Source organism: Amia ocellicauda, chromosome 11 (genome assembly GCF_036373705.1).
Source record: "Amia ocellicauda isolate fAmiCal2 chromosome 11, fAmiCal2.hap1, whole genome shotgun sequence".
Lineage (NCBI taxonomy): Eukaryota > Metazoa > Chordata > Actinopteri > Amiiformes > Amiidae > Amia > Amia ocellicauda.
In genome coordinates, this window is record NC_089860.1 from 23183008 (window position 1) to 23208808 (window position 25801).

The 25801-nt window shown below is 39.2% G+C and overlaps 1 protein-coding gene across 1 annotated transcript in view; it reads left to right on the plus strand.

Moving 5' to 3' along the window:
- stk32a (serine/threonine kinase 32A) overlaps nucleotides 1-25801 on the plus strand; it is a 41262-nt gene that overhangs the window by 11664 nt on the left and 3797 nt on the right. Inside the window, exons 5-11 of the mRNA XM_066717010.1 lie at nucleotides 1211-1384; nucleotides 12690-12727; nucleotides 16357-16446; nucleotides 18661-18764; nucleotides 19321-19437; nucleotides 19853-19978; nucleotides 20458-20586. Of these exons, the coding sequence (XP_066573107.1) occupies nucleotides 1211-1384; nucleotides 12690-12727; nucleotides 16357-16446; nucleotides 18661-18764; nucleotides 19321-19437; nucleotides 19853-19978; nucleotides 20458-20586 (778 nt within the window). The remainder of the gene's footprint in view (nucleotides 1-1210; nucleotides 1385-12689; nucleotides 12728-16356; nucleotides 16447-18660; nucleotides 18765-19320; nucleotides 19438-19852; nucleotides 19979-20457; nucleotides 20587-25801) is intronic.

A 25801-nucleotide genomic window follows, 5' to 3' on the forward strand; every position in this document is an offset into this window, starting at 1 on the left:
CAGAAATCTTGCTGATTGATAGGGGATCAAATACTTATTTCCCTCATTAACATGCAAATCAATGTATAACTTTTTTGAAATGCGTTTTTCTGGATTTTGTTGTTGTTATTCTGTCTCTCACTGTTAAAATACACCTACCATTAAAATTATATACTGATCATTTCTTTGTCAGTGGGCAAACGTACAAAATCAGCAGGGGATCAAATACTTTTTTCCCTCACTGTAATTTAACTCCTAGCTTAATTCGGCAATGGAATAGAATATTGTGTTAAAAAAATCTGCGTCAATTATTATTGATGCACAAAGTGACTGAAAATCATCCTTGACTAACCAGGTAACTGTTAGAAAAAAGAGTGCTCTGATATGTTTAGAACTGATACACTAAAATCAATCAAAATTTCTGAGTTTTCAATTAAGCATCAAATGCAAAGCCTGCTGATAATGCCCCTGCAATTGTCTTGTGTTTCTTTGATACATTGAGAACCCAAGGACTTGCAAGCTCAGTTATTCAGTTGCGTGCAGGACTGACAAACTGTCTTTCGATAGACAGTAGTGTTGAGGATAAGCAGGCTCCTAGGTTTGATTCTAATGAATGAGTTTGAGGTAGGCTGCGGGCTGATTAATTTTCTAGATGTAATGAGATTCGCTGCAGGCCTGCTTTAATCTGTCTGGAGAAATCAGCCTTTAAAGATATGTGTGCATCTTACCGCGCTCCAAGACCAAACAGAGCTTTTCAGATCTAATATTGAGTTTTTTGGTTTGTTTATTTAAAGTCAGTTTGATCGCATTCAACCTGGTGTTCAAGCCTCATTAAAGTTAAGAGCCTAAAATACTACTTTATATTTGTTAATTTTTAGTTCATACTCGGGTGGTGGGTGATGTGGTCTGACTCTCAGTAAATTAAGATCCATTTCCCCAGAAGTATTATCATAATTGACCCTTAAACTGAGCTTGGACCCTCCTTTCAGGCAGCCTGTGGGGAACTGTGTCAGGTGAATGGGATTAAAAAGCGTGCGCAGGTGGGCGGGGTCGAAAGCAGCATGCCCCCTCAAATGCTTGGGTGGTGTGTGTTTGATGACCTACTAGATGTGATTCTTGGATTGCTCACTAGCTACCAAAGGAACACGAATGGCCCTCCTTTCATCCTTTCTTAAGTTATATTCTTACATATCAATGTCTATCTAAGGTCCCGGCTTGTTGCTCGTTTCAGGTACTCCTTCCAGGATGAGGAGGACATGTTCATGGTGGTGGATCTTCTGCTGGGGGGTGACCTGCGGTATCACCTGCAGCAGAACGTACACTTCTCCGAGAGCACTGTCAAGCTGTACGTCTGTGAGGTGGCCCTGGCCCTGGGCTACCTACGGAGTAAACACATCATTCACAGGTGAGCCCCGCAGCATAGCACAGATGGTTTGAGAGCATATCTTTGGCTGGGGGGGTGGGTTAGATAAAACAAACAAACTTTGATTTGCATTAACATTGCATCATCCTGGTTACCTGTGGTGAGGACAGTGGTTATTCAGGATGAAAGTGGGAAACTCCAGCAGACCACAATATGTGCACTAGGTTGTGATTTCCAATGCTGAGGTTGATCAGCAATGCCTGGGTGTGTTTTCTTTTGGCAAGTAGACGTGGACACCTGGACCTTTTCAACGTCAGGGGAAAAAATGCCATTAAAAAGTTAAAATAATAAATTAGATTTTTTGATGTGTAGGGCAGTCTTATTTATCTACTGTTTAATATATTCTTCCCATCACTTGTGAATCACGACTTCATTGCAATTCTTATTTTCTTTTTTTTAAATGCAACTCAGTTCCGTCTAGACACCAAACAGCAACATTATGCAAACTAAAGAATTACAGTGTCTAAATTTAACCTAATCTATATGTAAATTAAAACTAATTACTGTATTTAGAAATGGCAAATGCACTTTAATTATGCCTTTATTAAGCCATGGAAATTATGAATATAATGACAGAATTGAGTTAATGCCGAGCATCCTCCTGCAATATTTCTTATAGCAGGGATCCATCAATTCTGCAGGTTTGCTCTCTGACCCAAAGAAGTTTGTGTACCACCCAGGCACTGTAATAATGATGGGCTTTAGAGCAAATGCTAATGGATTCTGTATACGGCCCACCATGAATCTTGCCTAAATTTATAGCACATTTTAAGACCTTCGACTCCTCCGCAATCAGGATAATTTGTCTGCATCTTCAGCATTGAGTCACATCATTGTTTACCAGTATGAATTAACTTGGCTCTTGCGTATGTGGGCTTGAGGACTGTCTTGGTAAGCAGTCATTCAGAGTTAGTAGCATAAGTCGGTGGTTTAATGTTTTGCTAAATTTGACACTATAAATAGGGGCTACTTCTTAGGGCTCAGAGTGAATAAGCAAGAAGAATACACTTTTTTTTAGAATATGCAAATTTGCATTATACCAGCTCACCAAAATGAGAAACATTAATCAGGAATTGTGGGTCTAGATGTGTTCATCATAAACTACACAAGATGATGTCATGTACTGCAGATGATGAATACACATAGAATACTAAGTCCACTTTGGGGCATGGATGAGAAAGGACAAACACACAGGAGTCCTTACTTTCTGTCTCTGGTGTTTGCTTCACTGGCTCCGATTATTATCCCATTAGGAACAGCTGATGATTCTGGAAGATATTTTTTAAGATACTTCACTATCCATAAAATAGAAAAACCTCAAATATTTTATTTTAATTAATTAAAGCCAACAAGAAATGGATTGAGATGTACAGACTGCAAACACAGCGTTTGGGGCGGCGCTTCAGTGCAGCACAAAGCAGGCGTTTGATCTCTCTGCCTGTGTTTCGTGCCAGTTAAGGTAATAGATTTTCTGTGGTGAAAACCCATTATTTGTGTAGGCTCAGTGTGATGCAGCTGGCTTACAGCAACATAAAGACAAAAGTCACAGCTGCATGCCAATTAGAAAGGGAGATTCCGCCCCCCCCCCCAGAGGTAAACAACATAGACACATTAACAGTGTTTTAATAACTGAACATTAGCAGTCATCTATCTTAAATAATGAGCCTTCTTTTGTATATTTAATTTTTGCATTACTTTTGTTTTTTCCAGTGATAATATATGAAGCAAAGAAGTGACAATTTACTAAACCCCTTTTTAAAGAAAATTTAATTTATTTTACTGTATTTCTTTCAGACTAGAACTGAATTATTAAGTATAAGGTATGTTAAAGGCATTTTTTTCTATAGATTTTTTAAGTGTATTGCTTTCAATCAGGGGTTCTTAACTGAAAGACACGGCTTATTTATTTGTTTATAAACGACGCGTTTGTAAACGTGTCCTTCCCGCTCGGCAACTGCGAAATGGTGATGGGGGCGAGATTACCGCGGATCGCTACAGGGGGTGCAGACATGCAAAAAGGTTAAGAACCACTGCTTTAAATAATATTGCATCACAGATCATTTTATAGAGGCAGACATTGCAGAAGGATTGTATCATTCTGCTTGTGTTGTTGAGTTGTTGTCTTTGTACCTCTAGGGAATAAGAGCAGGTGAAAGCCTCAGTTTTCCACATTTAATAAAACTCAGTGACACCGGGGTGTTTTAGCTTTTTGCTGAAAAAGAAATCTTTAAGTGGTACCCTGTCTTACTCTGGTACCCTGTCTCACTCTGGTATGCTGTCTCACTCCAGTGATTTTGAAATTAAATTGTAAAATCATTAAAATATAAAATGTAAGCAAAACTGAAACGCAACACTCCCTTTGCATAGATAGATGGCATAGCTTTTCAGCTTTTTTTTGTGATGTCCAGTAATTTAAAGACATAATTATTCAAATCAATTGCTTAATTTTCACAGAGTCCTAGAACAGAACAGAAAATACCTAACCTGAAAACTATGATCTTACAATATTGAAAACCATAATAATAAAATAATTAAAAATAAATCAACTAAATCTACCCTTTTCCTTAGGTATGAATTAGACCTGTTTTTCTTTTTTTCAACCTCAGGTGTGTAAGGTGTGGCTCTTTTCCAATTTTGTTTCTCTCACAGGTATCCAAGTTTGCTTTCACAACTTGGCCAATCAGCACATACACAAAGCTGTCACGTGTGGTGTAAGAGTTTTCCTCTGGCTGTTGTTGAACATTTATCCTGTTTATATTTACAGATTTTTTTTAAACAGTTTTTTAAAAATAAGTAAAACACACAAAAAAAGGCTGTCATGTGATTATGATTATGTAAAATCATAAGAAAATGAGAACTGGGGGCCCCCCTTTGTCCTGCTTGGGGCTCTAAGCGATGGGTTGGTCTGCTTATGCCTAGCGGCTCACTCCTCTGAAAATCAGAAGAAGTGCATGCCTATGCTGAAACATTTCAGTGTTGTGAATTAACTCTGTACTGGGCACGCACGTCTCTAAAAATCTTGGCATCAGGACTTCATTTTGCATCATCACGTCGATTTCAGTTTACGCTTATTCTACAACAGCGTAATGCTTACATTTTGTATTTATTCATTTTTTTAATCTTAAATGATGGGGTGACTCAACTTATTAAGCAAAAGAAAGCTTTAGTCATTGCATTAAGTACATTAAAAATGCATAGAACACATCCTTTTAAGGGAGAAGTCTATAGTAATCACTCCTGTTACTCAAGAAAAGATTGGCTTGATTAATACTTGGGCAATTAGCTGATAACCGAGGATAATTTTTATAATAGATAATTGACGCTAACCACTTAGAAACAGCACAGTCTCAAAGGATAAAAGGTGAAGAGAGCCTCAATTTTTTTTCTTTTCAGATGTTTTGGTGTCTAGTGTAAGCCAGTGAAAAGATAAGATAAAGTTAATGCTCAATTCCTTTGATCTTGTATGTAACCTGCCACCAAATAAAACAATATGAAGTGCCAGTGAGCTCAGTTTTATCCTGCCATTAAGATATCGATGAGAGCAGTGGTTCTCAAACCTGTCCTGGAGTACCACCTGTCCTGCTGGTTTTTGTTCCAACGGAGCTCTCAATTACTTAATTGAACCCTTAATTTAAGTAATTTGATTACATTTGACTCTTTAAATTGTGTAACTGATAACAAGTTGGCTCCTTAATAATTTCCTTAAAAGTTATTAAAAGGCTCTGATTTAGGAAATTATTCGTTCAATTAAGGGTGTTATGGCATGGGCATGCAATATAGAGTTGGTCAGCCATACAATGTCACCGGCAGGTTTTCTCTGGAAGGGGAGTCAGAGCAATCTGTGGATCAGTCCTCTGTATATATATACAGTTTGTTGCATATGGGGCTGCGTAGCCGCAGACCAGTCAGGGTGCCCATGCTGACTCCTGTCCACTGCTGAAAGTGCCTACAATGGGCACGTGAGCATCAGAACTGGACCACGTAGCAATGGAAGAAGGTGGCCTGGTCTGATGAATCACGTTTTCTTTTACATCACGTGGATGGCCGGGTGCGTGTGGTCACTTACCTGGAGAACACATGGCACCAGGATGCACTATGGGAAGAAGGCAAGCTGGCGGAGGCAGTGTGATGCTTTGGGCAATGTTCTGCTGGGAAACCTTGGGTTCTGCCATTCATGTGGATGTTACTTTTACACGTACCATCTACCTAAGCATTGTTTCAGACCATGAACACCCTTTCATGGAAACGGTATTCCCTGATGGCATTGGCCTCTTTCAGCAGGATAATGCGCCCTGCCACAAAGCAAAAATGGTTTAGGAATGGTTTGAGGAACACAACAACGAGTTTAAGGTGTTGACTTGGACTCCAAATTCCCCAGATCTCAATCCAATCGAGCATCTGTGGGATGTGCTGGACAAACAAGTCCGATCCTTGGAGGCCCCACCTCGCAACTTACAGGACTTAAAGAATCTGCTAATAACGTCTTGGTGCCAGATACCACAGCACACCTTCAGAGGTCTAGTGGAGTCCATGCCTCGATGGGTCAGGGCTGTTTTGGCAGCAAAAGGGGGACCTACACAATATCAGGCAGGTGGTCATAATGTTATGGCTGATCGGTGTATGTCTGCCAAGGGAACTGGTTCCCTTGTATTTATTGATGATGTGGCTGCTGACAAAAGCAGCAGGATGAATTCTGATGTGTTTAGGGCTACATTATCTGCTCAGATTCAGCCAAATGCTTAAAAACTCATTGGAGTGCCTGAAGCATACTGTGAAAGCAACCCAAGACTTTTTTTAGGTGAAGAAGTGGAATGTTCAGCAATGGCCAAGTCAATCACCTGACCTGAATCCAACTGAGCAGCATTTCACTTGCTGAAGGCAAAACTGAAGGCAAAACATCCCAAAAACAAGCAGGAACTAAAGACAGCTGCAGTGCAGGCCTGGCAGAGCATCACCAGGGAAGAAACCCAGCATCTGGTGATGTCTATGGGTTCCAGACTTCAGGCAGTCATTGACTGCAAATTAAATGCAACCACGTATTGAAACTCGCAATTTAATTCATGATTATGTTAGTTTGTCCAAATACTTTTGAGCCCCTAAAATTGGGGGGACCACATATAAAAATGGGTGTAATTCCTACACTGTTCCCCCTCAAATTAAATATGAAAGTCTACACTTAAATAACATCTTGATTGTTTCTTTTAAATCCATTGTGGTGGCGTGCAGAGCCAAAATGATGACAATTGTATCACTGTCCAAATATTTATCTTTTTTTTTCATGTTCACTCCTTGCACAAGATTAATACATAGAGCTTTTGTGCTGGCCATACCAAGACAAAGCTTTCCTCTTTGGGTTGCAATCAGATCAAATAAAAAATATGGAACAAAGAGGCACTGCAGGGGGAAAAGAAAAAAGATTCATCTACAAAAATATTTGCATTCTTTGAATGACATGCATCTAATTTGAGAACTATGGAGGGCTTTATTATTATAACATCAATAAATGAATGGGATTTCATTTTTATATCATATATAATTCACATGGGGGTTATGTCAAAATGACAATGTGTACTTTAGGCTTGGCACCATATTTATTACTGTGGTGTCTTTTGAAGCCAGCTGTAATTGCCCCCTCAGGTAGCTAAATTGAAACTGATGGCTTAAAGCACCGATTTTTAAGGCACAGCCTCTTTCATGTGTAGCAAGTCTTAGTATTTCAATAATATATCAGCCATAATTGTGATTCTAGCGAATGCACCTTTAGAGATGTTTGTTCAAAGACCTTCCACCAGGAAATTCCAAGTGAAGTGATGATAAACTGAAAGATCTTTAGTCTTGTGATCAGCATTGTCTGATTTTAATTAATCCCAGAATTAGTTGCTGAGGGAATTCAATAGCGCAAAGGCTAGACCAGCAGAAAAGAGATATAGAAACTTTTTATTTTGCATAATGTTTTCAAACTTAAATTTAACACTTTACAAGAAATGTCTTTTCACAAATAATTGGAAATGATATGACTTGTGTGGATCATGACATGAATATAAGCCTACTTCACATGCGTTCTATATAAACTCTGTATTACATGTATAATTTAATAGCAACTAAGGCCACTATTATTATTATTATTATTATTATTATTATTATTATTATTATTATTATTATTAACATTACTACTGTACTACCACTGTAAATTCAGTTTTTACCCACACTACAGGTGCATCAGAATTTAGACACACTTCCACACAAGAGAATAAAGTCACTTCACTTTCACATCCACCACACTGTGTATGTCCACAGGATAACTGCGAGGCACGGCAGTAAGGAAGTCACGGCTTTGACAAAATCATTACTCGGAGGTGTCTTATCATCAGGACAGGTGCACAGCAGCGCTCGGGTTTAATCTAACCTGTACCTGGAGGCACACAAAAACTCCATTGTGTCCCTTGGAGGCATTCTCATCTGACCTGCAGCCACTTTTCCACTGCGGTGCCAGGACGATTTGGTTACACAAACCATGTCTCAGTTACGGGTCTCATTCTAATAAGTGATGTAATTAGGCCATTAGATCCAGGTAATAAGTTGTTAGACCAGTCGAGCACGATAAAGCCAGGCAGATCAGTTTCACCGTTTTTCTCTCCCCTCTCCAGAATCTGTAATTGGTTGGGGGGAGGATTTTTTATTTTGTATTGAAGAGACAACAGCAGTTTTATGGATGTGGTCTGCTCTGGAGTGAAAGCAAGGCCTCGGCCCTAGTCCTGCCTCTCTCAGCATTAAAAACATCAACAAGTCTTCAGTTGGGGATATATGCTGCTGCCAGATTGCATTCCCTGTGCTTACTCCCCAGAGAAATATGGTCTGATCCTATAGACTACAGTTACCATATTGCAAGGTTTTTATTTTCTGGGAATGCTGTCTTCTCCAAAGAATCTAATTCTATATCTTCATCTGTATCTATCTATATATTATATGCACCTACTACAAATAACAAAGATATATCTTTAAAAAAATCCAAGTCCAAGAGTCCAAGAAATCAGGTTCAATGTTTTTCAGAAGCTTCTAAATGAAAAACTGTAAGTGTTTACAGTTCACTGCCCATTCTTCGTATAAATAATAATCATTTCGTAGCAGACTGACCGTATTTATTTATACTGCTGATAGCCTGTGTGGGCTTTCTAATGAAGAATGAGTCCTGGAGCAAAGATATCATTACAGAAAATATCATGCTAACTTCAGGGCACAGATACAGGCAGGATAAACATTTATCTGTAATACAGTGTACTGAACAAGTCCTTCATAATATTACTTCCACAAAAGTGTAGCCTACTTGTTAACATCTATTTAGTATGGAACTGCATTATAAAGGTTATGCAGATAAATTAATAAACATGCATGTGTTCTGTGGTTTCAATACTGATGTACTTTGAAACAACTGCAGAGTACGCTGCTGACAAAGACTGGATTGGTGGTGATGTCAGACTCATTAAGCACAAAGTGTACAAGCACATATCTTAACACAGCACTACATAAATCAGGCACGATTTAGTCTGTTTTGGGACTGAGACAGATATTTCTAATTGAGGGGAAATAACATTTACATTTGCTAATTAATTTGAGGTGCTGAGCGTGTGCCAGCTGTGCCCTCTGCAAGGTAGAACTGTCAGATTTTTAAAGCCTAATATTTATAATTTATAGCAGAAAAACATATAAATTGAGAGAACAAAAGGTGAATATTTACTCCTGGTTTGTCAGCAAAGGCACAGGGAACCTAAGTATGACTGGGCTTGGGAAATCAATGTAAAATGCTGAAGGTAAAAAGCATCAGAGTAATGAAGTAGACAGTGAGACACCGAGTAAAATAAACCACTTTTTTTAAGGACCTGTGCTTCAAGAGATCAAGAAAATAAGCTAATGGATTTGAGCAGGAATCTGAACTTTAGGTTCAGACTTAATACACATAGGAGTTTATCTGATGAATGTGGGTTATTTCTTATTTATTTTTTATATGGTCCTTCAAGTTTCAAGGGTAATTGCTACTTAGAGAGACTGTAGGGAATCTTTGAAATGTTTTCTGTGTTTAGCTGTGGATGAGTCATAGGAGGAAATTCTGGTTTCAGTCAATCTATGATCAATTTGTTCTGTAACTTTAATTACAATATTATTTGATGTATTATTATAATTATGTTAATTGGGTATTTCATTTTCAGGGACAACCAAGAATGTGTTAGGGTCATTTGAATTGACTTAACCAAATGTTTTGGTTAAGCCTAACATGAAATCCATGCATTAAGTAGTAGTCACTGTGGTCAAACATTGATTCATCATTTCTAAGTATCAAAGATTGTGTTACATTTCACCAGCTGCTGCTTTATCAAATGCACTTTCCATTTCTAATGACAAAGATGAAGTTATTGGACACTGCATTTTAATCAGTCCAAAAGTGTTAATGATGTGGTGTGAGAGGAAAGCTTGAGCAGTTGTTATGGCCTGGGTGAATTGCAAATCATATTGGCTGGGTGACAACAAGGGCGCCTACAGTAAAAATAACCATTATGTTACCTCAAGAGGAAGTCCATCATGTGTGCATTTCCTTGCCCCTGCTGCTCCCAAACTGTTTAAATGTGATCATGCCCTTTAAAAAAAAACATGTTTTCACATATACCTCCTCAGAATGAAATGTCAGCTAATTAAATGCAACAACTCTGACCTTTTTCACCTACCTTCTTTTACCCCTACTCTGGTAGTGACATGCTCTGGGCTCAGCGAGGGGTTGAGCCCATTTCACGCGTCAGTCTCCGACAGGTTAATGATCCCGATCCCTTCCCCATTTGTCATGATGCAGCTAATAAAGCAAAATAATGTTTTATAAAATAATGTTTCAAATTCTGTGTTTATGGGACAGTTTCAGCAGTGACTTGAAAGGGATTGAGAAATGTAGTATGCATACCTCCTCCCTTTCTGCATCACTCTCTGGTTTCTGCTGTATTCTGTCCAGGGCTGGGCAAATGTAGGGAGCATTTGAATTAGCAAAAGTCAGGACGCAGAGAGAGAGGGAGAGAGGGAGAAAGCGAGACAGAGGTGCACTGCATATTCAATGGCAATGCACATTTTAACAAATAAAGGTCAAGCTCAGTGCACAGGGCTGCGTCTCTGTTTCTTGCTGTGAACACACTCTAGTGCGTGTCCTGACATGTCTGAATGAAGTCCCTTTCCCCTTGGAGTTTCATTTCATGCTGACTGCTCACTCACCTCTGCTTAGCACACTCTTGCTGTTGCAGAATCCAGCAGTACAGAAGAGACTTTCAAGTGTTAAGTCTTAACAGAAGAGGGTGAGATGCCTCTGAATGAAGGACAGAGCTTGCCTGCCCTTGACTGTTGGCTAATGCAATGTTTTTCTAATAGGGTTGTGTTATAAATCGAAAAATCACACTTCGTATTCCCTAGAAGTGGTTCCCTGCCTATAAATGGAAAGAACGCGGTGTCTGAGGAAATGTTTTACCCCCCACCCCCTTGTTGGGAGTATATAGTGCATTTGGATCTGCCTGCCAACCAAAAAGGACTGCAGAAATGGAATGGACAGAGTGGACCCTCAGGTGAATGTACTTAGGACTGACTGCAAAAGAAGCAGCAGCAGCCACTCTTGGGAGAACAGGGCACTAGGAGAGTCAAATTCACCATGCCAATATACTGTGCTGCAGGAAAGAAGAAGGGAAAAATAAATGAAGAAGATTTAATAGTGCTCAGATCAATTTCTCTCTGAACTGTCAGCCCCCATTAAGTGCACACACTTTTGTTTACAGCACGGATCGCTAATTATGGCTGTTCTCTTGCCAGGAGTGAATAACAGATCAGTAGAAACCTTCAAATCCTGTTGCATTCAGCCTGTCCCCATAAACACACACATACACACACCTCTGTATTACTTAGTGGGGATTATGAGTCTTCACAAACCAAATGGAGAATTTACCCCTGTGAAATGTTGTAGACATACATACATACATACAAGCAAGATGCCTGTGATTAAGATGATTACACTAACATATGCAAAATGATCATTAACACCTGCTGTTCTTTTTATGATGATAACACACAATGTTAATTTTATACAAATACAAATATTTTGGTAAAAAACTATTTTGTAGAAACAATCAATTACTACAACAGGGTTTCAAAAGAAAAACGGTAACACTTTACATTAAGTGTACGTAATTACTGTGTATTTACACAGTAATTACTTGTTACAGTGTAAATACAGTGTACATAGTCATAATTACATTGGTAGTTACCAAGTAAATACACAGTAATAAGGGACACTAAATGTAAAGTGTTACCCTAGCACAGTAAAAACATTGTAACCATGCACAATTACAGTATAAATTGGCATAATTACACTGGTAGTTACCAAATAATTACAGTGTAAATACACAGAAATTAGGGACACTTAATGTAAACTGTTACCAGAAAAAGAATATGGTGTGTGTGTGTGGGCCGGGGGGGGGGGGAGGGGGGGGTGCTGTTATTGTGACACTGAGCTGGGTTTAATAGTTTCTTAATACTGCAGTTATAATACTGTTGTGAAACATGTCTTTTACCAGTCCAAAGCTATTAGTCGGTCTTTGAAAATGTATGATTAATGGCCTACAAAATGTTGTTCAAATGACATTGTGCCTGTATATGTATAGCTATACATATACCTATACATATACAGCGATGTGGTTGAAGCAAAAATAGACTGGATAGGATCCTAGGATCACTTAGTTATTAATGGACACCAAACGAACATGATGGGTAGAATGACCTCCTCTCGTTTGTAAACTTTCTTATATATCATTACTTTGTGTTGCTCAATAGATTTCATGAAAGCAAAATTGAATAAAACAGTGAGAGGGGCTCCCATCTACTGTTATCGAAGATTAATTTGCCATCCTATCCACAGTTGGCACACTCAGAAAGGTTAATGGTTTTGGTTGCCAGAGGAGTAATTAGCCCGTGTAGCACTAACTTCATTTTTCAGGGAAACACAATAATCCCACTCTGGAGAACTGACTGAAAAGCAAACTTTTTTATCTGCACATTGGAACCCAATTACAGCCCTCATAAAGCAGGGTGATAATCTCAAACTTCATTTCTTTTCGCCTCTTATCACCATCTTGTAATAGTGAATTATTTTGACATGAGATAACCGAGCATTAGTGTAGCTTTGGTTCCCATTCCAGACGACAGTATTCAATTGACTGCAACACACTAATCAGATTTATCCAATTCTGTTTTTTTCTGCATTTCCTTTCAGAGACATAAAGCCAGACAACATTCTGCTTGATGAACATGGTAAGTGTTCCCCTGCAGATATTACGTTTTGCATGTTGTGATTTTTGCAGCAAAGCAATTGCAGTCATATTGTAAAGCAGCAACCTCCTTTGAATTCTTCTTATTGTTCGCCTTTAAAGTATGGACTAAAACTATTTAATCCCCACAATGTAATACACTTGCTTTGTGTAAACTTGCTACATACAGGATACCACCATTGGCCATTTTGTCTGCTCTGAGTTTTAGAAACCAGTTCCTGGTGCAATAGCATTCTGTGCTGGAGATATGCATCTTGCTGGGTTTTGTAACAATTATGACCACAGAGTGCATGCTGTCAACCAGGGAAGATGAGCATTTAATGTTCTGTCAGGAACCTGCAGATGTTGTCAAGGGAACAAAAGAATATCTGTCACCGCACAATATCAAATGTGGTAATCCTCCTTCAGCATGCAAATTACTCTTCCAAAGCTGTGAACTGTATGTCTCCAAACCACTGATTTAAATTACAAATAATCACTCCCCCAAAGTTTATCTGTCTGCATTCGCTGAGAGCTGAGTATGTGTGGCAGCAGGGTGGTGGAACATGAATTAGGAGGGATTTGTGGTCCACAAAGGTTTAGACCTCACTTAGGAACCTCCTCAAGCCTGCGGACTATTTTACAATTTTTCACTTTCAGTTAAGTCCTTAACTTCTGCCCTGATCTAGAAGTTTTTATTTGTATCATTCAAATGCACCCGCTACTGCCACTTAGCTCCCCATCTCTGCTATAGATATGCAGTACACACATCACACGTGTTCTGTTTCCACAGTAAAAAGGCTAAACTGCTTAAGCAGCATGCTTAATTGAAAATAAATTTAGACTAATCCCCCCCAGGCCGAAATATGTAGTGGCACTGTACAATGATTTTTAATAACCTCAATTTACATTGAAAACTGCACAAGTGGATGTACATAATTTGTTTAAAGAACTGCTGTAGGGAGTGATTTTCCCCATGATGAAAGCCAAACAAGTCAATTTTACAGGCGTTCTTCGTGCGAAAACTCTTCTGAAGATAGATATTTATTGTGTCAAATGGTTCAGTGACGTTAAGGACCTGGCAGCTTTGAAAATGTGTGTGTGTGTACTTTTCTGCTTAATGGCGCATAAGGTTCATAGAAGATTGAGACAAATGAAGAGCAGACCGTGTGAAGAAATAATAGTCAGTACCGGAGTAATTCATGGTTACTGAAGGTGTTCTCCACACTTTCCGGTTTTATGGCAACCCATACTTATTCACACTAAAAGATTAATTTAAAATGTAATGGATTTAAAGAGACTTTTAATTTTAATGGGGGATATTCATTCCAAAATGGACTCTCTTCACACATTGTATTACTAGAAAAGTGACGTAAAGCATAGCACAACCAGGCATTGTGACAGATTAAAATATGAACGTGTGAAGTGGGAAGAAACGGAAATGAGGCCCCTTCATGTTAAACTAGCTTGATCACAGTGCCAACAGGAAAACTGCATCCGCAATGTGTACGCACACTCATTCTTTGTTTTCTCTGCCTTGCCCCAGCTCACCCCTGCAAAACGTCAAACTTTACAGTGTCTTTGTGTAAATAAATGCTTTGCTCTTTGGAGAGACTGCTTTATATTCAGAACATGGCGCTAACTGAGAATTGATCAGGGACAACCACTTCAATGAGTTTTGCCTCCACAGCAAAAATTACTATGGGAAGCATTCACCATATAGAGCATTGGTAATAAAGTAGGCCAGTTTTATCCCCGTATCTTTAAGGCCACGGTACACCAAGGTGAACGAGTGACCTTGGAGAGGTTAGAGGGCTATTCCCAGGAGACTGTGCTACCATGTTGAATGCATTTGCTTACCTTGTGGCCACTGTGGAGGTGCATGTTAATGAGTGAAATAAGTATTTGACCCCTTCGACTTAGTACTTGGTGGCAAAACCCTTGTTGGCAATCACAGAGGTCAGACGTTTCTTGTAGTTGGCCACCAGGTTTACACACATCTCAGGAGGGATTTTGTCCCACTCCTCTTTGCAGATCCTCTGCAAGTCATTAAGGTTTCGAGGCTGACGTTTGGCAACTCGAACCTTCAGCTCCCTCCACAGACTTTCTATGGGATTAAGGTCTGGAGACTGGCTAGGCCACTCCAGGACCTTAATGTGCTTCTTCTTGAGCCACTCCTTTGTTGCCTTGGCTGTGTGTTTTGGGTCATTGTCATGCTGGAATACCCATCCACGACCCATTTTCAATGCCCTGGCTGAGGGAAGGAGGTTCTCACCCAAGATTTGACGGTACATGGCCCTGTCCATCATCCCTTTGATGCGGTGCAGTTGTCCTGTCCCCTTAGCAGAAAAACACCCCCAAAGCATAATGTTTCCACCTCCATGTTTGACGGTGGGGATGGTGTTCTTGGGGTCATTCCTCCTCCTCCAAACACGGCGAGTTGAGTTGATGCCAAAGAGCTCGATTTTGGTCTCATCTGACCACAACACTTTCACCCAGTTCTCCTCTGAATCATTCAGATGTTCATTGGCAAACTTCAGACGGGCCTGTACATGTGCTTTCTTGAGCAGGGGGACCTTGCGGGCGCTGCAGGATTTCAGTCCTTCACAGCGTAGTGTGTTACCAATCGTTTTCTTGGTGACTATGGTCCCAGCTGCCTTGAGATCATTAACAAGATCCTCCCGTGTAGTTCTGGGCTGATTCCTCACCGTTCTCATGATCATTGAAACTCCACAAGGTGAGATCTTGCATGGAGCCCCAGACCGAGGGAGACTGACAGTTATTTTGTGTTTCTTCCATTTGCAAATAATCACACCAACTGTTGTCACCTTCTCACCAAGCTGCTTGGCGATGGTCTTGTAGCCCATTCCAGCCTTGTGTAGGTCTACAATCTTGTCCCTGACATCCTTGGACAGCTCTTTGGTCTTGGCCATGGTGGAGAGTTTGGAATCTGATTGATTGATAACTTCTGTGGACAGGTGTCTTTTATACAGGTAACGAGCTGAGATTAGGAGCACTGCCTTTAAGAGAGTGCTCCTAATCTCAGCTCGTTACCTGTATAAAAGACACCTGGGAGCCAGAAATCTTGCTGATTGATAGGGGACCAAATACTTATTTCCCTCATTAACATGCAAATCAATTTATAACTTTTTTGAAATGCGTTTTTCTGGATTTTTTTGTTGTTATTCTGTCTCTCACTGTTAAAATACACCTACCATTAAAATTATAGACTGATCATTTCTTTGTCAGTGGGCAAACGTACAAAATCAGCAGGGGATCAAATACTTTTTTCCCTCACTGTATATACATATATGGTAACTCTTTACAATAATGGGCACCAATTCATAATGAATTAATGAATTAATAACACGTCTCATGCACTTCCATTAAGTTCTGATGTTGATCACATGCATAAACTCTAAGCCCGAACCTAGTCTGAAACACAAAAGTCAGATTTTGTAAATAGTTTCCCTTAGGGTTAAGTGGAGTTACAAGAGACTTTGCATGTGTTCATAAACCTGTGTAAACGCTTTCATAATTCATCCAGTTCTATAAAGTATTGTACACCACAGAGGATCAGTACAATTTGATCATCTGCAGATAAAAAATATGTTGTTCTGCTTGCTCCATCAGGCCATGTACACCTCACAGACTTCAATATTGCTGCAATTGTGAAGGAGGACATGAGGGCTACTTCAATCGCAGGGACAAAACCCTACATGGGTAGGTACTGTATTGGCCTGTTGCAGAACAGAACAGACTGTATATGGAACTGCTATATACACTCACCTAAAGGATTATTAGGAACACCTGTTCAATTTCTCATTAATGCAATTATCTAACCAACCAATCACATGGCAGTTGCTTCAATGCATTTAGGGGTGTGGTCCTGGTCAAGACAATCTCCTGAACTCCAAACTGAATGTCTGAATGGGAAAGAAAGGTGATTTAAGCAATTTTGAGCGTGGCATGGTTGTTGGTGCCAGACGGGCCGGTCTGAGTATTTCACAATCTGCTCAGTTACTGGGATTTTCACGCACAACCATTTCTAGGGTTTACAAAGAATGGTGTGAAAAGGGAAAAACATCCAGTATGCGGCAGTCCTGTGGGCGAAAATGCCTTGTTGATGCTAGAGGTCAGAGGAGAATGGGCCGACTGATTCAAGCTGATAGAAGAGCAACTTTGACTGAAATAACCACTCGTTACAACCGAGGTATGCAGCAAAGCATTTGTGAAGCCACAACACGTACAACCTTGAGGCGGATGGGCTACAACAGCAGAAGACCCCACCGGGTACCACTCATCTCCACTACAAATAGGAAAAAGAGGCTACAATTTGCACAAGCTCACCAAAATTGGACAGTTGAAGACTGGAAAAATGTTGCCTGGTCTGATGAGTCTCGATTTCTGTTGAGACATTCAGATGGTAGAGTCAGAATTTGGCGTAAACAGAATGAGAACATGGATCCATCATGCCTTGTTACCACTGTGCAGGCTGGTGGTGGTGGTGTAATGGTGTGGGGGATGTTTTCTTGGCACACTTTAGGCCCCTTAGTGCCAATTGGGCATCGTTTAAATGCCACGGCCTACCTGAGCATTGTTTCTGACCATGTCCATCCCTTTATGACCACCATGTACCCATCCTCTGATGGCTACTTCCAGCAGGATAATGCACCATGTCACAAAGGTCGAATCATTTCAAATTGGTTTCTTGAACATGACAATGAGTTCACTGTACTAAACTGGCCCCCACAGTCACCAGATCTCAACCCAATAGAGCATCTTTGGGATGTGGTGGAACGGGAGCTTCGTGCCCTGGATGTGCATCCCACAAATCTCCATCAACTGCAAGATGCTATCCTATCAATATGGGCCAACATTTCTAAAGAATGCTTTCAGCACCTTGTTGAATCAATGCCATGTAGAATTAAGGCAGTTCTGAAGGCGAAAGGGGGTCAAACACAGTATTAGTATGGTGTTCCTAATAATCCTTTAGGTGAGTGTAATTATCACTTATGTTTTTTTTTATTATTATTATAAAGGGAAAATAAATGGTTATGCTAAATCTTCTTCATTGCGAAACAGATTAGCAAAATAATGTCTTCCAAAGACAAGAGAAGAAGAAATCTTAATTAGGAAAATAAACGACAGGCTATTGGGCATGATATCATTTCCAAATTGACAAAAAGTTTTTGAAAATTACTCTGCTGCTTACTTTACAAAGATTTACAAAACAGCACAGACTTCTAATGTTTGAGTGGTTTGGAGTCAGGTATCCTACTCCACTGTCCTTGCAAGTGTGCTTTATTTCATCCTCAGGTATTGATTTTTCCTGATGTAATCCCTATTTTCTCAAATTGGTGAATAAGGCTGCTGTGTGTTATTATACTGCAGATAATGTATTAGGTCTACTTATAAATCTGAGGAATCAAATACAACTTAATCTAATTAGTTTTGGGTTTAAATTTCAAGCAGGTCACCCCCGACAGGAAACACGTCTGCTAGGACATGATTAAGTAAGATGACTGATACATTTTTTTAGTGCGGGTGACAGTGCAAAAGCAACAGTGAAACAATGAGGTTAAGGTTAAGTTTGTGTTAGCATTGGTTCACTGAGCCAAGACTGCAGAGGCGTAAAAAGGCCAGATGTAATGTAATCGAATTCTGAATGAACACAGATATTCTTCAGGTATATTAAATGAGACGACTGAATTACAAAATATATATTTTAAAATAAAATAATGATTCACTGTTGAACGGACGGATCCTAATCTCATTTAAGTACTTAGTAAGGTTTTGATTTGAATGTATGTTTTACTCGAGTTACTTAACTGTGGGCTCAAGTCACTGTATTGCCCATTAACGCCTCATAAACTTGTGGCAGCTTCATTCATGTTCTTTCTCCGACATACTAATGGGCTTGCCCTGTTGTTTCAGCCCCCGAGCTGTTTCAGCCCTTCGTGGGAACACACCCAGGGTACTCCTTCGCAGTGGACTGGTGGTCTTTGGGAATCACTGCATATGAGCTCCTGAGGGGACAGGTACTGTGGGCCACTTATGGATGTTCATTTCTCTTGAATGAAACAGAGTCCGCTTTGAGGAAAAACACCTATTTGAATGGGGGAAAAAAACAAGTAACAGTCCGCAGCCTCCAGTGTGTTAGTATTCATTGGAAATGTCAGGAGGAGACTCCTGCGAGGCACTGTGCCCCTTGCTTTACCTGTCTCTGAGCAGTGGTGGGGTCAGGACATCAGCAGGCATCTCTTCAGGGGACCCGCAGCTCAGGCCTGGCACTAAGGTATCGCTCTCCCAGGCAATCATATCAAAGGGAACTAGACTTGCGTCCTGTGCCATTAGACATCCATCACTGTCAAGGCTGGGCGGTGTGTGCCATCCAGACGGTGTGACAGAAGTTTGCCAGTGACGGTACAGTACCTACTGTGCAATCCTGACAAACACTGCTACCCTGCCAACAAGAAGGCATTCTTTTCTTATTCTTCCTCTGTATTGATTGATATCTAATTAATATGTTCAGGTCATTTAGACTAGAGATTTCCTATTATTCATCATCTGATGATTTGCATGTGTCTTTACCAGAGACCATACATCATGAGATCCAGCACACCTGCAAATGAGATCCTACAGGCCTTTCACAGCCACAATATCAACTACCCAGCAGCATGGTCTGAAGAGATCAAGTCTCTCCTGAGAAAGGTAAGTCGACTATGGTTACAGCTAGATGTCAGGTATTACGAGTTTTTCATATGCCACCGAGCAGCTGTAAGACGATAGTTAAGTTGACAGCATATGGAAGACCCTAGACCACATAATATCCCACTCAACACTTTATCAAATAAACAATGTGAGGTTTGTAAAACTGTGTGTAATCTTACTATACAGAGAGGAGCATGTTCTTTGCTTCTGCTGCTGTTGCTTAGGACCTGCTGTGTCTTATTGGGTTACAGTTACAGATATTTTAATCAATAAGCCATGCTTTTCACACAGTGTGAAGTGTTAAAATCCCATGTAATTTTACTACATTAATTTCTTTAATCTTTTATTGATTTAGTTATTTATTTGACATTGCTCTTTCCTAACAATTAACCGTTCTGTGTTTGGTTTCCCTCAGTTGCTGTGCATCGAGGCAGAGAACAGGATCTCTTGTCTGTCAGAGCTGCAGGACTTGGCCTACCTATGTGATGTGAATTGGGACGCAGTGCTACAGAAAGCAATACCTCCAGGGTTCCTTCCCAATGTGAGTTACACCCCCATTCTCACAGCATGGGAAGCTGCTGTTACAGACTGTGTTACCTGCGCCAGTAATATGCTGAGATCCCAGGCAGGAATAACTCCCCCATCAAAACTGACTTATGTATCAGCTCATGTGTTTCTTACTTCACCAAGGGTTGTTGTGCATGAACAGGACAGCTCAAAACAGCTGTAGAAGTAGTCCAAAGCTTGGGATTTGAAGCAAATACCATGAAGGTCAGTCAATCCTCACTAGGTACAAACTCCAGGGGGCATTAATTATAGTCACCCTTAATTTACTGCAAACTCTAGCGGCTATAATTCACTTAAGAGTCGTGTAGTTCTAGCTGCTAGTTCTCTAATAGCCGACATACTATTCCAGTTACAAGGATTTCCTAGGGCACATACAGTACAAAAGTAAATGCAGCATGGTGTTCAGAGCAGCACTTTACCGCATCTGTTCGCCGGGCTTTTGTGCTCCCCCAGAAACGGCGACTGAACTGCGACCCAACGTTTGAGCTGGAGGAAATGATTCTGGAGTCCAAGCCACTCCACAAGAAGAAGAAGCGACTGGCGAGGAAAATGAAGGAAAACAGTACGGACAGCTCCCCTCAGGTAAAACTGGCCCTGCCATTGCAGCCTATCTATAAAACATGATATAGTGCTGGTACTTTTGTTTGAAACTACCAGGATTTTAATTGAACACCACAGATTTAATATGTGTGTTACAGCATATGCTTCTGAAGGAATTTATTATAATGGGAATGTCAACTTGACTTATTTTAATAGTAAATGTACAGACGCTGGTACAACATAATGGATTTCAATGATAAGTTTTGAGTGCTTATTAGGCCTGATTGCAGCTCAAAGTGAATCTGTAGGTAAGATCTTTTAAAAAGTGAACTGTGCAATCATTGTGCTTGTTTTGCCACCAACACTCACACATCAGTCTTGTCCAAGAGATGTTTATGCCAGCAAAACGGCAAAGGTTAATTTGATATCACACCAAGAAAGCCTGATCAGGATAAAAAGCATGCCTTGTATTAAAGGAGAGAGCAGGAGAAGCTGGCATCAGTGATTTGATTAAGGCAGTTTTCAGTTGTGGTTATTTGTCAAAGGGACTCCTTCGGCTGTCATTTACTGGAGTCTGGTAGACTAACACACAGCACCAGGGAGACCATGAGACTTTATTTACTGGGTGGTTTACCGGCCCATTCAACGCACATTGACTCCTCTAACAAAAAAGGAAATTCGGTTTAATTTAGCAGACGCAATCTTTAAAATGCAGGTGCATCTGCAGGAAATTAGAATGCAGTTATGATCTAATACAAGATGCTATTAGGGGTGCTGATTTAACAGTTAACATCAGTGTTTCGGCAGTATAGTACTTCATACGTGTATGTAGAGAATCATGGTGTAACTTTGAATGCCTTTCTCTCCTGTGCAGGATGCACCAAAATTGTATTTATATATATATACATATGGAAAGGAATATGAATATTCATGTTAACTCATAGCTAGATTATGGTAGATTAATGTGATGCTCTCCAATGCTACAAACTGAAATAATATTAATATTTACATAGATAGAACAGTACCAAAACTTTCACATCCTACCCAAAAATTGATGGCAAGACCTAGAAAAATCTATGCAGCTTTTAACTGTTCAGAGTAATAGCTTACAGTTATATTCCTTTTTCACATCCATAACATCTAGAAATAAAGTATTTAGTAATCTGTTAATTAATTTCTGCTGTGTCTAATCATTGGGTTTTAATTACATCTCTGTAATTGTATGGTTCCAGTCACTTGCTTTAATAAGATCTCTGCTCATACTGTACACACTGACCCCCCCTGGTGGTCACATCTCTGTATATCCCAGCAAGTAATTTGTTCTACTTAAAACACTACGTAATTACTTAATAATTAAGTAGTATATGCCATTAGAAATGAATGCATATAGTTGCTAATTGCTTTACAGTATTGGAACCATATTCCATAGTTTATTTTTTAATGAGTATCAATAAATATAGTAGCCCATTAACCATATCAGGTACTATCCACCAGTGGCGCCAATTTGGCAAAACCTTGGGGGGGGGGCAAAGTTTAAAGATTTTCGTCTATCAGAATTAAAAACAGGAAATAGGACATCCCCACTCTGATTTCTGAGCTCGCAATGTAGCTGAAACAATGTAGTTTGTTTCCGCAATTGAAAAATTGCCTGAGAGCTTGATACATTGTAATGAATTAAGCACTAAATTAAATGTTTAGTTAAACAAATGCTACGAACAGCAGTTTTGTATTGATCTGGTTGGCATTTCTATTAATTGAAAAAATGTCAAGGTGCCATAATAATGTTTATTGTTGATATGAAGTTTTTAGGAGTGATTATCTGGTATAAAATGTAGTTCCACATCTGGGCTTTTCCTTTGTCCGGCTTTTACCCAGCCCCCTATTATATTTAACACCAAAAGCAATTACCTTATTGGGAATGATCGTGACCTTCGTACACAAAGCACCTGTTGGCTACATCAACACTTCACACACGAACTACAGAATGGCAACAAGAAAATCCCAACACACCCCACAAACACAGATGCTCAATAAAACAAGCAATAATCAATTCCATACTCACAAGTAAAATGCACAAGCAACAATTTCTGTGACATCATAACAAAGCTCAGTCCCATCCCCCCACCCCATTTGGCGATCCCAGTAAACTACCACCTGATCTGATTATTATTATTATTATTATTATTATTAGCCACCTCTCTGCCTGAATTGTTTATTAAGCATACTGCATTTTTGCCAGATTGGAGAAACGTTAAAGACTTTTTTCTATAGTCCTACCGACAAAGGTATTAGGAGTGTAGTGAGTCAGTGAAGTTGGATAGAGTGAGAGATAGACATTGAGTTAGTAATATAGCATTTATATTTTAGTTATCTATTATTATTAGGGCTGGGTATCAGCACGAATTTGATGCGATTTCGATTCAAAAGGTGCCGATTCGATTCGATTTAGATTACAATTCGATTTAATTTGAGAATAGTGATAATTACAATACCAATATTGCTTGTAAGAGAGATTCTCTGAGAATGAATGCTATGAACTGCACAGGGAACCCTCTAACTTATATAACATGGCTGATTACTAAAGATAAATGGTAAACATTGACGACCAGGCCCAAAACATTACATTTAATTGCTTTTTATTTAACAAATATAAATAACCAAAATAAATTGATTGTTTTTACAAAAAATAAATAGGGCCTAATCAAAATTAAAAAGTACCACAAAATAATGGAAAATTTACCAAACCAAGGCTCTGAGTTTTTTGTAATCTAATTAATAATAATAAAAAAATGTCACCACACGTATTAACTACACATACATACACACACACACACCTTAAATTTAGCAATTATCACTCAAGTCAACCATGTCTGGTTTGTTTTTTCCTGTGGGTTTTCTGGGGATTCTCTGTCCAGGTTTTGGGAGAGAATGTATCTCATTCTGTGCAGCTTTTCATTAAGCCCGAGATCTATATTACACAAACGGAGATGCTGTAATTTCTAGTGTCAGTTTTGCATTAACTCAATATTTATTTTTAAAGGAATTCTGATTAATTTAGGATTAGTGGAAAAGGGTTTCGGTTTCAGATGATCTCAGGTAGGGCTGGCTGGGCGATATGACCTAAAAATTATATCTCAATATTTTTAGAATGTTTGGGCGATGCACGAATATATATATATATATATATATATATATATATATTTCTTTTTTTCTTTTCTTTTTTCTGAACAAGCTACAGAATAAGACCAAGACATTATGATTCAAACAAGTCTTTCATTAAATCATTAATGTAATCATTAAATATGCACAATTAACAAATACCAATTGCCAGACTGTCATGGTAAATATGATTTTTGTTTTACATGACTTTACATTAATACATTAAATTAAAATAACAATGAACAAAATAACAAATGCTTGCTGTCAAGTACATTTTGACGAAATACACGCAAGCCTGCAGAATAGACTTCATGAAGCCCGCAGAATGCAACCCATTACAGTGCATGTGTTGCGTGATTATTATTAAGCTACTTGTGTTGTTGTTGTTATTAATGTGATATGCACACACACACACACACACACACTATTATTTACTATCACATAACAATGGCAACAAGACAATTACATTTACCACATCCATGTTTATAGTTTATCTGTTCTTAATAGATTTCTTCACTACGGTCGAGTTTCGATTTGAAATTCTGCTCACCGGATAATAGTGTTTTTATTATAATACCAAAAAAAAGGTTGTACCACTTCACCATTATTTTTCCCTTACATATGTTTGGCCAGGGGGGAACCCTGTATATAAATTCGTATTCACTTCTGTTTTTAGTTTCTAATTCAAACATTTCATTACAACTAGGTGACTATTATTTCGTTCATTCGCTTCCATTGCTTTTAAAAAATCTTAATGTGTAACATTCAAGATCATAATTCCACGAACCCGTCTAATTGTATAATAAATAAAATAAAAGCATTTGCATCTCCTTATTAAGGACCTCAAAACAACTAATTTACTAATATCAGCACAAATTATTTGATAGTAACACACCACCGACACACATTTGCTACCTCCTCTTAAGAATGAAAAATGAATGTTAATTGTCTTCTGCAAGTGATTGGCCACAAAGATTGACAAGCATTTCCTGCAAAGTGATTGTCTGCATAAAAAAATGAGTTACTCCTCCCACATTCCATGCTTTCTGGGTCTGCAGCTATACATGCACTAGCATAAAAATGACAAAAACTCGATACTTGCGATATAAGCATTTTGATTTCGCCCAAAATAATACATTGACTATATCGCAAAAACTCGATATATCGCCAAGCCCTACTATCAATGCTACCGAGCAATGAACCTGTCAGCTGTCTGTGTGCCATTCAGTGGGGAGTAGAACAAAGACTGCTTCCAGTCACAGTGCAGGAGAGATTGAACATGACTTGTAACTAATGGGCTCGCTTAAGAGTTTAATTTAAAAAACACAAAGTTGTCTTAAAATACATTTGAAGGCTGAGTGAGAGAAGTGAGGGTAAGTGAGAAGACACATCTCTCTCTAGTCCTTATCAAGCAGGTCTTGACAGCTTCTTTGCAACTATAGTCCCCTTTATTGGAAATTCTCCAATGTGCATTATACAGAGATATGAGCAACACTCTGTTAGCAAGGGCTTGGCATCTTTCAGAGACAGTTTTTTAAATTACAGGTTCATAGTCAGATTGTCTATATCTCTAACATCTCTCCCAACATTGGAATCCATCATTTTCTAAATCCTTTTCAATCCCCCCAGTTGAAGATTGTCAGTAATAAACAATTCAGCACCAGGAACTAGAAGGATTTTTCTTCCATTCTTTTTTCTTTTCTTTTTTAACAGCTTAGCACCCCCCACCCCCCCTTGCATGCAAGTTTCTCGAGTCCTAGACAATACTAGGATCCCCCTGAGACAACAGTACTAGCAGCACACAATTTTGTCACATTAACAGTGTGAAAAGCACTGACTGACACAGACAGGAAGCAGAAAACTTATTTGGTTATTAGCAGATTGGCACAGATTTGGAGGTTTATTGCCAGCCTAGGGATTTGAATGTACTGGATCTTTTTTTGAAAAATAGAGAATGCCCCAATGCAATGTAATGTGCTTGGGCACCCGAGAGCATGTCACTACAAGACTAGAATTTCATTACCCACGCCGCTGGGAGTTTTTGCATTTGTTGATCGATTAATTGTCATGCTGTAAAACTTTTGCCAACCATTAAGGA